At 37.5% G+C, this 13,671-nt stretch overlaps 1 protein-coding gene across 1 annotated transcript in view; it reads left to right on the top strand.

Annotated features, from left to right (window-relative positions):
• Window positions 1-13,671, top strand: part of LOC127660041 (cytoplasmic FMR1-interacting protein 2) — a 30,517-nt gene that overhangs the window by 14,033 nt on the left and 2,813 nt on the right. Inside the window, exons 12-28 of the mRNA XM_052150095.1 lie at window positions 143-435; window positions 591-738; window positions 1,129-1,282; window positions 1,391-1,547; window positions 2,655-2,751; window positions 2,846-2,922; window positions 3,042-3,150; window positions 3,329-3,448; window positions 3,642-3,841; window positions 3,938-4,025; window positions 4,141-4,284; window positions 4,398-4,488; window positions 6,674-6,804; window positions 9,880-9,952; window positions 10,067-10,161; window positions 10,626-10,864; window positions 10,971-11,118. Of these exons, the coding sequence (XP_052006055.1) occupies window positions 143-435; window positions 591-738; window positions 1,129-1,282; window positions 1,391-1,547; window positions 2,655-2,751; window positions 2,846-2,922; window positions 3,042-3,150; window positions 3,329-3,448; window positions 3,642-3,841; window positions 3,938-4,025; window positions 4,141-4,284; window positions 4,398-4,488; window positions 6,674-6,804; window positions 9,880-9,952; window positions 10,067-10,161; window positions 10,626-10,864; window positions 10,971-11,118 (2,364 nt within the window). The remainder of the gene's footprint in view (window positions 1-142; window positions 436-590; window positions 739-1,128; window positions 1,283-1,390; window positions 1,548-2,654; window positions 2,752-2,845; window positions 2,923-3,041; window positions 3,151-3,328; window positions 3,449-3,641; window positions 3,842-3,937; window positions 4,026-4,140; window positions 4,285-4,397; window positions 4,489-6,673; window positions 6,805-9,879; window positions 9,953-10,066; window positions 10,162-10,625; window positions 10,865-10,970; window positions 11,119-13,671) is intronic.

Genomic DNA, 13,671 nt, shown 5'->3' on the forward strand with positions numbered 1-13,671 from the left:
CATTTGAAATGAATGGCTTGCGTTAACTTGTTAATTTCAACAACATATATTTTTTGCTTTTTTTATGAAGCTCAGTATTCCCATTTCAAGTCTCCATCTTTCTTAGAAGCAATAATGTTTAAACATTGAAATTGTTTTGTAGTACTCTTGGAAACTAGTCCACCCAACCGATAAGTTCTGTAATAAGGACTGTCCGGGCACAGCTGAGGAATATGAACGTGCTACACGATACAACTACACCAGCGAGGAGAAGTTTGCCTTGGTGGAGGTCATTGCTATGATCAAGGGTCTTCAGGTTCTGATGGGACGAATGGAAAGCGTGTTTAACCAGGCCATCAGGCACACCATCTACTCTGCCCTGCAAGATTTTGCACAAGTGACCCTGAGAGAGCCGCTCAGACAGGCTGTTCGCAAGAAAAAGAACGTTCTCATTAGGTAATGTGAATGAAGAGATCTCAAACTTTACATAATAGGATTTTCTCCATAAAAATACTAATAATGGCTTACACAACAATTTATATGATCTACAATTATATTGAAAATGTGAAAAAGCGGTTGTGACATTTTTTTATCTCCATGTTTCTTTGAAGTGTTCTTCAGGCCATTCGAAAAACCATCTGTGATTGGGAGGCGGGAAGAGAACCCCCTAATGACCCCTGTCTGAGGGGAGAGAAGGACCCCAAAGGAGGCTTCGACATCAAAGTGCCCCGTCGTGCTGTTGGCCCCTCAAGCACACAAGTAAATTAAGTTTATATCTTTATAAATATTTGTTATGATATTTGGAGTGCTGTATTGTCATTTGGTCTCTGGAATACTTGATTCTGGTCAATCACAGCATTCTACCATCAAATATTTTTGAGTAATGACAACTAAACTGTAGAATTGGAACATTGTAGCTGTATTGTGCTTATTTTTCCACACTGAGCTAGTAAGTCTCTCATAACACTCTGCAGCCTCTTTCTTCTTACATAATCATAGTTTAAGCTTAAATCAATATTTTATGTCCATTATAGCACACAAATGTCATCCTGAAAGGGTTTATGTTGCGATAATGACTGGCTAACTGTACATTATCCATTGTTCTGAGTTCATTTGAGCAGTGTCTTTCTGTTCCTTTCAATCCTGCAGCTCTACATGGTTCGTACCATGCTAGAGTCTTTAATCGCTGATAAAAGTGGTTCTAAGAAGACTCTTCGTAGCAGTCTGGATGGCCCCATCGTTCAGGCCATAGAGGACTTCCACAAGCAGTCTTTCTTTTTCACCCATCTCCTAAACTTTAGTGGTAAGAAAACAGATAATTTTCTATTTAGCTACTCTATCATCATTATGTTAAGCTCATATAACTTGATTTCCCTTACAACTTTCTCATTCTCTCCTGATTGGTTGTTAGAGGCCCTGCAGCACTGCTGTGATCTTTCTCAACTCTGGTTCCGAGAGTTCTTCCTAGAGCTCACCATGGGCCGTCGCATCCAGTTCCCGATTGAGATGTCCATGCCCTGGATCCTTACCGACCACATTCTAGAGACCAAAGAACCCTCCATGATGGAGTATGTGCCACATACTGTATACACAAAGCTCATCCTGGTTATTTAAGTTGAAGTGTGTGATTTCTGTCACTAGCTTCACCTAACGGAATTGTAAAAATATATATATATATATATATATATATATATATATATATATATATTTTTTTTTTTTTTTGAAAACTCCTGTCAACTATTAGTTGGATAGAAATAGTTCTCCCCCAAACTTATGCCATTGGTTGAGACTATGTCAGGCTGGTCAGGATACTCTAACAAACAGACCAATGTTGAAAGTTCCAGGGGGTAACATAACAAAATGTCAAAACAAAAAATCATATTAATCACGGTCTTTATTCAACACAGTCCTGAGATCGATCTTTTACTCTTCTGTAGGTGCTGAGATCTTTTTATTGCATTTTTAGAGAAGTTTGGTTGGACTCATTCTGTAATGTGTGTTCAAAGATGAGATCAACACAATCCATTTGTCATGATTCAAGAAATCAATTTGTAATGTTCACGCAATCCATTTGTCATTGAATAATGTATTTATTTATTACACTTTCTGTTGTTTACAGTCAGTTGTTGTTCAGAAACAACAAAAAAAGAACCATTAATTCCAATCAACACAGATGCCCTGAAGTGTCCTCTCTGGGTAGTCTTAAAGAGACAGTACCATTTTAGTTCTCATTCTACATATAAGTGAAAAATTGTAAATAGAACAAATAATGCATGTAACACTAAACATGTTGTAAAACATTTGTTTGCACTAAAATCTATGAAATTTCAAGACATCATTTTATTGATGGATTGCGGAATTTTTAAAAAGCTAAAATGTGACAAATTAAGAAAAACTACTGAAAAAGTCAGTAAAATTTATATTTTGACCTGTACTAAGTTAGAATATCTCCTGTATAATTAACAGCATTAGCTAAGAAAGAATTTATTTCATATGCAAGCATTATTACTGAAATATACCCAATTTATTTGGAAACGAATCAGGAAATGTTTATTAATACCTAGCTGTAATAGTCGATGAATACTGTACTTCAGCCTCGCTGATGGTACTGTGGGGGTACTTGTGGAAATACATTTTGTAAAACACTTTTTTTTCTTTATTTTTTTTAACCTCAGATATGTGTTGTATCCGTTGGACCTTTATAATGACAGTGGTTATTATGCCCTCACCAAGTTCAAGAAGCAGTTCCTCTATGATGAGATAGAGGCTGAGGTAAAGGATTCATTTTATTGCGTCATCCCTGTTAATTAATGTGGTGGTGTGTCAATCATCCTAAAACGAAAGTCTTTTATCATTTTTGGTTTAGGTCAACCTGTGTTTTGATCAGTTTGTCTACAAGTTAGCTGATCAGATATTTGCCTACTACAAAGCAATGGCTGGAAGGTAAATTATCCCTCTCTTATGTTAAAAAAATCAATGTTGTTTCACAAGTTAATTTCACAAATCATGATAAAGAAATTAGTCTTTGAATGGTTTTGTGTGGTATTGTCTCTGTCTTGCAGTGTCCTTCTAGACAAACGCTTCCGAGCGGAGTGTAAGAACTATGGTGTGATCATTCCATACCCACCGTCGAACCGCTACGAGACACTGCTCAAACAGAGACATGTGCAGGTTTGACAAATTTCCATCAGTTGTAATCTGAAACTTAATCACGATAAGATCCTAAAAACTGGGAGATTGAAGTGCAGTCATGAAGAATCAGTTTGTCTATTTTAATGTGTAAGACTGACTGTCACACTGGATACTCTGTAAATATGGATATACACAGCATTTTGTATTTGTTTTATAGCTGCTGGGCCGCTCCATTGACCTTAACAGATTGATAACACAGAGGATCTCAGCAGCCATGTACAAATCTCTGGATCAGGCCATCAGCCGCTTTGAGAGCGAGGACCTCACCTCCATAGTGGTAAGAATATTTTGCTTTCCTGCTATTTTTTGGTATCTGTTGTCATCACTCACCCATAACCTCTATTTTCTTTAGGATTGCAAACTTGCAGACAATTTTCTTAACCATCTGTACATGACTATGACTCCAAACTCAATTGATACATTTGTTTGATCCAAGGCATGAAATTATGCTTTAGCTTGTGTGTTTTCAGGAGCTTGAATGGCTGATGGAAATCAACAGGTTGACTCATCGTCTGCTGTCTAAGCACATGACACTGGACAGTTTTGATGCCATGTTCCGTGAGGCCAACCACAACGTTTCTGCTCCATATGGTCGCATCACCCTGCATGTCTTCTGGGAACTGAACTTCGACTTCTTACCTAACTACTGTTACAATGGCTCGACCAATAGGTCTGTGCACATATGCTCTAGATGCAAGTCCACACCATAATGCAGTTCAGTGTAGATAGATTAAAATGTTGACAATATTTGTCCACTGTGGAAAAGGTTTGTACGGACAGCCATTCCCTTTACCCAGGAGCCTCAGAGGGACAAACCGGCCAATGTCCAGCCTTACTACCTGTATGGCTCAAAGGTCTGTAAGCAACATCTTTATACAGCGAGACATCTAACCAGAGTCATGATTGTGTTGCACACAGTGTACAAGAGGACATGGTTGTCAATCTTTAAACTCCTCACTCTGTTTTCAGCCTCTGAACATCGCTTACTCCCACATCTACAGTTCCTACAGGAACTTTGTGGGTCCTCCACACTTTAAAACAATCTGCCGTCTTCTTGGTTACCAGGGCATTGCTGTGGTGATGGAGGAACTGCTCAAGATTGTCAAGAGCTTGGTATTTTCATAGAATTCACGTCAATAAGTGTATCTTCAAAGTATATGGGGTTTATAAACCACTCCCATTTTCTGTATTTGATTTGACGTTTGGTGTCCATCGGTCTTTTCCAGTTGCAGGGCACCATCCTGCAGTATGTGAAGACCCTCATTGAGGTGATGCCAAAGATCTGCCGTCTCCCTCGTCATGAGTATGGCTCACCAGGTGAGATCAGCAGCAACATCACTACACAGAGTACCACTCCTTATACTTTCTCAGTCAATCTGACAGTGATCTGCCATTGTAATCAGTCTAGAGCCACAGTCTAATGATTTATATGTGCTGCAGTATCATGCAAACTTTAATGGTGAGGTTTTTCCTCTTTCACTCTCCTGGGATTTGGTTTCAGCAAAGTTAGTGCAGAGTAGAATTTTATGATGTAAGTCACACTTCCTTAAACATCATAGAAAGGTGCAGTCAGTAATATTTGTTATGTTCGCTAATAACTAGTGGCATATATGCAAGTACAAGTTTATCAGTTACTTAAGCCATTTTAGAAATGTGCTATTTGCAGTCAGCCATGATTAATTTATTCCGTGAGTGAAAGCATACTTTATTTCAATAATTCCCTGTATTTGTTAGTAATATTCAGCTGATCATGTGATCTCAACATGGCGGCGCTCATGAATGTCTGCCAAACACCATATGTAGAATAAAGACGACTAAAGTTTTCAACTCATGTGAGTGTACGTTTTAAACATATTTATACAAAAATACTATTCATTTCTATCTTTTTAAAGTTTAGCAATCAGTATTAAAAATAATAAAGTTTAGCTTAAACTTTTAACAAAAAAATAGGCCATACTATATTTAAATCTCTTGTTAAAGGGATAGTTCACCCAAAAATTTTAATTATTTCATCATTTACTCACCCTCGTGCCATCCCAGATGTGTATGACTTTCTTTCTCCTGTGGAATACAAATTAATATTTTTAGAAGAATATTTCTGCTCTGTAGTTCCAAACAATGCAAGTGAATGGTGGCTAGAATTTTGTAGCTTCAAAAATCACATAAAGCCAGCATAAAAGTAGTCCATATGACTCCAGTGGTTCAATTCATACCTACAGAAGTGATGTGATAGGTTTGGGTGAGAAACTTAAAATTTAAGTCCCCAGAAATCTCCACTTTCACTTCCATATTCTTCTTTTGGATTTTGGTGATTGCATTCTTCATGCATATCTCCACCCACTGGTCGGGGCAGGTCAACGGTGGAGATTTGAAATGACATGAATATTGATCTGTTTCTCACCCACATCTATCATATCACTTCAGAAGATATTTAACTACTGGAGTCATATGGGTCACTTTTATGCTGGCTTTATATGATTTCTGATGATTAAAAATTCTGGTCACCATTCACTTGCATTGTATATAGATGTAGAGAGCTGAGATATTCTTCTAAAAATCTTTGTTTGTGCTCACCAGAGGAAAGAATGTAATACACATCAGGGATGGCATGAGGGTGAGTAAATAATGAGAGCAATTTCATTTTGGGGGGAACTTTCCTTTTAAAGTTAGAGGGCTATAATTTAAAGGGATAGTTTTTGGCACCATTTACACTTCATGTTGTTCCAAACCCATCTGACTTTTTTTTTCATGGTACACAAAATAATATACTGTATTTAGTCACATTTTCCTTCGCTCTGCAAATTCCATGGGCGAAATACAGTAATCTCAATGGTAATCTGCCCGATCGTGAATTTCATGTGATGGACTTCTGGTGGTGAAGAATTGCCCTATGCGAATTTCGTGTGGGGGTTCATTTTTGGTCAACTTTAACAGGCAAATTCGCTGTGTTGACCAATAGGTAGTTGCTTGGTTTGGCAGTTACCTCTGTGTGGGCGTGCTTCATACACAGCTACACTGAATATTTTAGCAGCGAGTATAAAGTGCAGCATTAAAAAGAGGCTGCTTTGCCATTTGTTTTTTGCTGGTTTCAATCACAGTCAACATCCGCCCACGTCTTCTTCGTCCTCGGAATTTCACAGTGCAAAGGTAAATGTGATCACGCCTCAATTCTGCTAAAAGGATTTAATCATAATAAAATGGAGATGAGAGCACTATACTCTTATTGGCAGCTGAAAGCATAATGAAATTAGCCAACATATTTAATAAATATATGCTATTTAATGTTTTGGGGTCTGGAATTCTGCGGAAATCTTCGGAGTGCTGTGCGCACAGATTCTGTCAGGGCCTGCTCATGTGCTACGTTTCAAGTGTTCTAAATAATAAGACAGCTTTGTGTGAGGAACAGACTAAAATTACTTAGAATATAGTGCATGACTATATGTCTGATCCCTGCCTGGAATGTTTTTGATTCTGATATTATGTGATGTGGAATGTTTGTCAGGCATCCTGGAGTTCTTTCACCATCAGCTGAAGGACATCATTGAGTACGCTGAGCTCAAGACGGATGTATTTCAGAGTCTGAGGGAGGTGGGCAACGCCGTCCTCTTCTGTCTGCTCATCGAGCAAGCTCTGGTGAGACTTTATAAAGTTATTATTGGTTTGATATTGAACCTCACTTACTCAGAACTAATTTCTATTTTATGAGTAGCATCCTGTAATTTTTATCAAATAATGTCAGCAATTGAATGGTGATTTTTCCATTATTTGGTTTTACCATTAAATAACATTGTTTGTATTGCTTTTCATGTAAGTGTCTTACTAACTCACCAAAATTCAAGACACTGGACATGATTCCACAGGGCTTTGCTAATCTGCTGCATATATAGCCAATTTTGAATTTGCAGAACTATGTGTGCCTGTGTATATGCCAGATATTTCACTTCCGGGATGCAATTGTTTATGAGTGTCACTGTGTGTTTTTCCAATTGGATGTGCATATTAATGAATTAATGTGTGTATGTTAATGAGTGTGTGGGTGGAGGACAGTGCTGCCATCTGCTAAAAAGCAACTTTATTTCTCATTACACGCTGGCAACAACAACAGGTGGTAAGAAATTAGGCCTTTTTCATATAACTAAACCACATAACAACTGAACGCACACTCTTCCTGGTTTCTATGCTGTCTTTAGTCACTTTTGTACTGTGTTCTGCCATGGATTAAAGGATGTTTGTGCCACAGAAAATAATCTTGATAAGTAATAATATGAAGCTGTGAACATTTGACTTTGTCGTGAAGTTTGGACTCTGCATATGCTCAGTGTGTTAATATTATAAGGCTTCTTTAGAGAAATTGCTTCCAAAGGAAGACTTCCTTGCTTTCATGGCAGACACGACACCTCTCTCTGGCTGCCTGTGACATTCTCTGCTGGTGCACATCTGCTTCTACTTCTCTTTTTCTGATGCCTGTATCTCTCTAGTGTTTCTGTATGGGTCTCTATCTGAAGCATAATGAATGTGTTGGATGATCATTGCACGCTGATCTCATTAACATATTTTCTGTCAGGGTGCTCTTCTTCTGGTCGTCTCTTTTTTCTTGTTTGGGTGTTCGGTGCTTGTTTGATTAATGTGAATTTAGTGATTTTGCTGAAATTTGTGTACCTTATTGATTTAAAAGTATTGCCATGAGATGTTTGCTGCTTCACATTTCATTTAATATAGGGTTTCCACCTACTGTAAGGAGAATTGTTATTAACCCTCTGAGGGAAAGTCTGTCTGGACAAAATAGCCTATAACCAAACTCTTAAATGATTGTTTGACATTATGAATTGGAGAAATTGTTTGGTGCAATAAATTATTTTTATAAATGCACTTTCTTATAGTATACAGTAGTAGACTCATATGAAATATTTTAAAGGGAAAGTTCACCCAAAAATAAAAAATCTCTCATCATTTACCCACCCTCATGCCATACCAGATGTGTGTAGCTTTTTAGAAGAATATCTCTGTAGGTCCTTACAATGCAAGTGTATAGTGACCAGATCTTTTTAAACTCTAAAAATCTTAAAAAGGCCACATAAGATTAATCCAGTGGTTAAATCCATATCTTCTGAAGAGATATAATGTGTGTACATGCTTTTAAGTCCTTTTTTATCATAAATGTACACTTTCACTTTCAAAAATGTGAAATAATGTGAAAGTGAAAGTCAAGATTTATGGTAAAAAGAAAAAAGAAAGGGACTTAAATATTGATCTGTTTCTCACCCTCACTTATCATACCGCTTCTGAAGTTTTGGATTTAACCACTGGAGTCTTATGGGTTACTTTTATTTGACCTTTGTTAGTTTTGGAGCTTCAAAGGTTTTATCACCTTTCACTTGCATTGTAAGGACCAACAGAGCTGAAATATTCCTCTAAAAATCTTTGTTTGTGTTCAGCAGAATAAAGAAAGTCTTACACATCTGGGATGGCATGAGGATGAGTAAATTAATTCTAATTTTGGTTGAATTATCCCTTTAAATATTGAGCCAAATCCTGTGTCAATATTAGAGATTCTGTATACCTACTGGTTTAAATGCAACCTGGTCTCACAGAACTTCTACTATATTTGCATTTTTACAAAATGATTTTTGATGTGGCTCATTGTAAGGATTGCAGCAGTTTCCTGGTGAAATAAACATTTGAGGCACTGCAACAACAAATCACGAGTAAAACGAACTGCTGTCGTTCATAAACACTTACTTTTCAACCTGTTCCTCACACAGTGCTATCTTATGCCATCTAAACACATTTACTACAGCGCATGACTTCTAAGATGATACATTTTTACAAATACATGATGATGTAAGTGTTTGCAATACATGACCAACTATATTTACCAGCTTGACTAAATTTCACGTTAGCTCAACTGATTATGTTGCACTTGCATTGCAAAGGACTGGGATGCAAGTCGACACATTAGCCAAGCACCACAAAATAACGTGGTTGCTTCAAGAAATACGTTTCTTATCTCACATTTGCTTTTATAACACTATTGTAATTTTAAGGTTTAGAGTAGGGAGGTAAGTTTTGATGAATTAATAATCTGTAGAGTAGGGGTCGGCAACCTATTTGACATGGAGTGGCATTTATTTATTTTTTCTGGTCAATGGCTGCACTCAAGGCGTGAGTCTCGTCACACTTTAATAGTGTTTATCCTCCTATTCAGCTGATGAAAACATGCTGTGTGATCACGAGGAAGGATTACATCAAGATGTAGATTGGAATGCAGGCGCGGAATTTATATAAATAAAATAGTCTACTCCTCTCTCGCTGTTGCTGGCATGCCAGTGGTGCCATAGGTTGCTGACCACTGCTTTAGAGCATTACATTTAAAAACGTAATTTTTATGTGGAAAAATTATACTTGCTTTTAGCACTACACAGTGGACATTTCACCTCGGAACTACCACAAGATGTGCAATGAACCATGTAAAATCATTTTGCAAAACTGTCACCACAGCCACTTAATTCTCATGAGATGAGGCTTTTTAAATGTCCAAATTTATGTATTTACCGGTACATGATGCAACATCTCATAAATTTCATCCCATTAAAGATCAAAAATCATACATATTGTGACTAACCCATTTTCACACTGATGTGTGATGTTTGTGTTATGTGAAAGGTTTGATTCAGATTTCATGTTCCTGTGCTGTTTGTCTTAACTCAGTCACAGGAAGAAGTTTGTGACTTACTTCATGCTGCACCATTCCAAAACATCCTCCCGAGAGTCTACATCAAAGGTGAATATAGACATTCAAGAACATTCTGTAAATAAAATAATTTCTCTCCAGTGCTTCCTGATAGAGCACTTTTAGTACCTACTGAAATCTTGCTTTAATGTGTAAACTTTGCAGAGGGTGAGCGACTGGAGGTGAGGATGAAGAGGCTGGAGGCAAAATATGCTCCTCTTCACCTGGTGCCCCTCATTGAGAGACTTGGGACCCCACAGGTGAGGCACTCATAACCATCTCATTTGTCATTAAAAGAGTTTATATGGAACCAATGCACTTATTTACATTATATAAATGTTCTAGCAAGTAAAACCTTATTTAACTTTATATCAACTATTTATGTAGCATCTTTTAAAACAGTGTTTACAAAGTGCATTACAGAAGACATATGTACAAAGTGATTCACAAAAAAAATTGAAGTGTAAGATTCAAATAAGCAGAATTAAAAAGCTATATGGAGTGGTGGTGGTGTAGTGGCAGAAGCACAGGGCTGTTAATCAGATGGTCACTGGTTCTAACCCCACGGCCACCACCATTGTGTCCTTGAGCAAGGCACTTAACTCCAGGTTGTTCCGGGGGGATTGTCCCTGTAATAATTGCACTGTAAGTCACTTTGGATAAAAGCGTCTGCCAAATGCATAAATGTAAATGTATTGTTAATCATGTTGTTTTTATTTCTCAGCAAATTGCAATAGCACGGGAGGGAGACCTGCTGACAAAGGAGCGTCTGTGCTGCGGGCTATCCATGTTTGAGGTCATTCTGACACGCATCCGCAGCTTCCTACAGGACAGCGTGTGGCGAGGCCCTCCCCCCACCAACGGTGTCATGCATGTGGACGAGTGCATGGAGTTTCACCGTCTCTGGAGCGCCATGCAGTTTGTGTACTGCATACCTGTGGGCACACACGAGTTCACTGCAGAGTATGAAAACATCATACGCACATCATCTTTATGATATATACTTTAAATTTAGTATTTTCTGAAATAGATTCTTTGTTTACGTCATAAACTGTTTTTGTGAGTTTAGGCAGTGCTTTGGTGATGGCCTGAACTGGGCTGGTTGTGCCATCATTGTGCTGTTAGGACAGCAGCGTCGCTTTGATCTCTTTGATTTCTGCTACCACCTGCTGAAGGTTCAGAGGCAGGATGGAAAGGATGAGATCATTAAGAATGTGGTAGGTGTTATTTCTCATGCAGCTGAACTAGGGCTGGGCAATACAAAAAGTCTCTATTTTTCAGCCTTTTAAGGATTTTAAGGTATCTTGAGATTTATGTATTTTGAATTCTGATATATGAACTTTTTAAACAGAAGTACCATAATTGTACCATTGTAGCAAAGTACATAAACATTTTTAATGTAAGAAGTAAAGTGTTATAAAAATCTAGTTAAAAATAATCAAACCATATTTCCCGCTGTTTTTCAGTAAATTAACACAAGGAACATATATATATATCCTTGTTCGACCCCCGCATACACATTCTTGGACATTGTATTTTGGCTTCGCTGTACATAACTCAACATTTTTATTCATTTAAACCAACATCTCTCAGTTCAGAAGACTCTGTGCTCTCAGTAAAGGGTTAAACTTTTGATGCACATCAGAACAAAACAACATGTGGAGTTAGTCTTTGGGAGAAACAGCAACAAAACTGTTAAAATCTGGTTAGAAACCTAATTGAGTTTTTGCATTGAAACCTGTTTCAGTCAAAAGATTAGTCTCTAGTTTCATTCAATATGCCATTTATAAATTGTTTGCAAATTATTGCGAAATGCTAATCTGCTAAACACAATGTACACTAATGTGTACTTCAGCATATTTTTTAATTAGCAATCTTATATTTACTGTGCATTATCACATTGAGAATCAATTGGTTTATCCAAAAGCTGAAAAATGTTGCTTTCAGAGGCTTTATGTGGTGCATTTTGAACTGTTCTGAGACCAGTGCAGACAGACAGCACACTTGAGGTTATGTCATTCACTAAATAGGGAGCAATAGAGCATCCTATAGCTTTCCAATGCAGCATTCACTCCTAAGATCTGACCAAAAGCTCAGTTTCAGGCTGCAGATAATGTGTGGACCACAACATGTGACAATGGTAATCAGTATATAGAGTCAGAATTTATCGTGTAAAATTTTATTTTAACATGGTTGTCAGTGATTGGATGATGCTGGCCATTACTTTGAATCTGAATTATTTATGCTAAGTTGTGATGTAATGTCTGTAATGTCTCAAAAACATGAATAGCCAACACTCCTGGAAACATAAAAAACAATTTGATAAAACAAATCTAGAAATCTTAATTTCTTTGTTACGCTGTCCACATATGTGGACATACATTTTTAGGAAAACTATTTGGTCTAGCCATTTTTTTTTTTTTTGCATGATTATTAGGTGATATTATATGTGTATATATATACACTGATCAGCCACAACATTAAATCCACCTGCCTTATGTTGTGTAGGTCCCCCTCGTGCTGCCAAAACAGCACCAAACCCCATTTCAGAATAGTATTCTGAGGGGCTATTCTTCTCACCACAAATGTACAAAGCGGTTATCTGAGTTACCATAGACTTTGTAAGCCAGTCTGTCATTCTCTGTTGTCCTCTCTCATTAACAGCACATTTGGATGTTTTTTGTTTTTGGCATGATTCTGAGTAAATTCTAGAGATTGTTCCCAGGAGATCAGCAGTTACAGAAATACTCAAACCAGCCCATCTGGCACCAACAATCATCCATGCGATTATCTAAACAGCCAATCGTGTGGCAGCAGTGCAGTGCATAAAATCATGCAGATACGGGTCAGGAGCTTCAGTTAATGTTCACATCAACCATCAGTATGTGGAAAACATTTGATCTCAGTGATTTCAACCATGGCATGATTATTGGTGCCAGATGGGCTGGTTTTAGTATTTCTGTAACTGCTGATCTCCTGGGATTTTCATGCACAGCAGCTTCTAGAGTTTAATCTGAATGGTGCCAAAAACCAAAAACATCCAGTGTGTGCCAGTTCTGTAGACAGAAACTCATTGTTGATGATAGAGGTCAACAGAGAATGGCCAGACTGGTTTGAACTGACAAAATCTACGGTAACTCAAGATAACTGCTCTGTACAATTGTGGTGAGAAGAATATTATCTCAGAATGCTTTTCTGAGATGTGGGTTGCTGCTGTTTTGGTGACAAAATGGGGACCTACACAATATTAGGCAGGTTGTGGCTGATGTATATATATAATTTTGTTAATTTTTTTTAAAGTCATTTTTGATCAAATCTAGAAAGGCCCTATTTCCAGCAGATATCACTCCAACACCTTATCCTTGATTAATCATGCTAAATTGCTAATTTGGTACTAGAAAATCACTTGACATTATATCAAACACAGCTGAAAGCTATTTGGTTCGTTAAATGAAGCTTAACATTGTCTTTGTGTTTGTTTTTGAGTTGCCACAGTATGCAATAGATTGGCATGGCTTACAGTCAATATTAGGTCAAAAATGGCAAAAACAGAAACCGCTTTCTCTAGAAACTCGTCAGTCAATCATTGTTTTGAGGCTATGCAATGCTTGAAATTGCCCAAAAACTGAAGATTTCATACAAAGTTGTACACTACAGTCTTCAAAGACAAAGGACAACTGGCTCTAATAAGGACAGAAAGAGATGTGGAAGGCCAGATGTACTAATAAACAAGAGAATAAGTACATCAGAGTCTCTATAGACACCTCACA

The sequence above is a fragment of the Xyrauchen texanus genome, chromosome 19 (assembly GCF_025860055.1).
Source record: "Xyrauchen texanus isolate HMW12.3.18 chromosome 19, RBS_HiC_50CHRs, whole genome shotgun sequence".
In the NCBI taxonomy this organism is placed as follows: Eukaryota; Metazoa; Chordata; class Actinopteri; order Cypriniformes; family Catostomidae; genus Xyrauchen; species Xyrauchen texanus.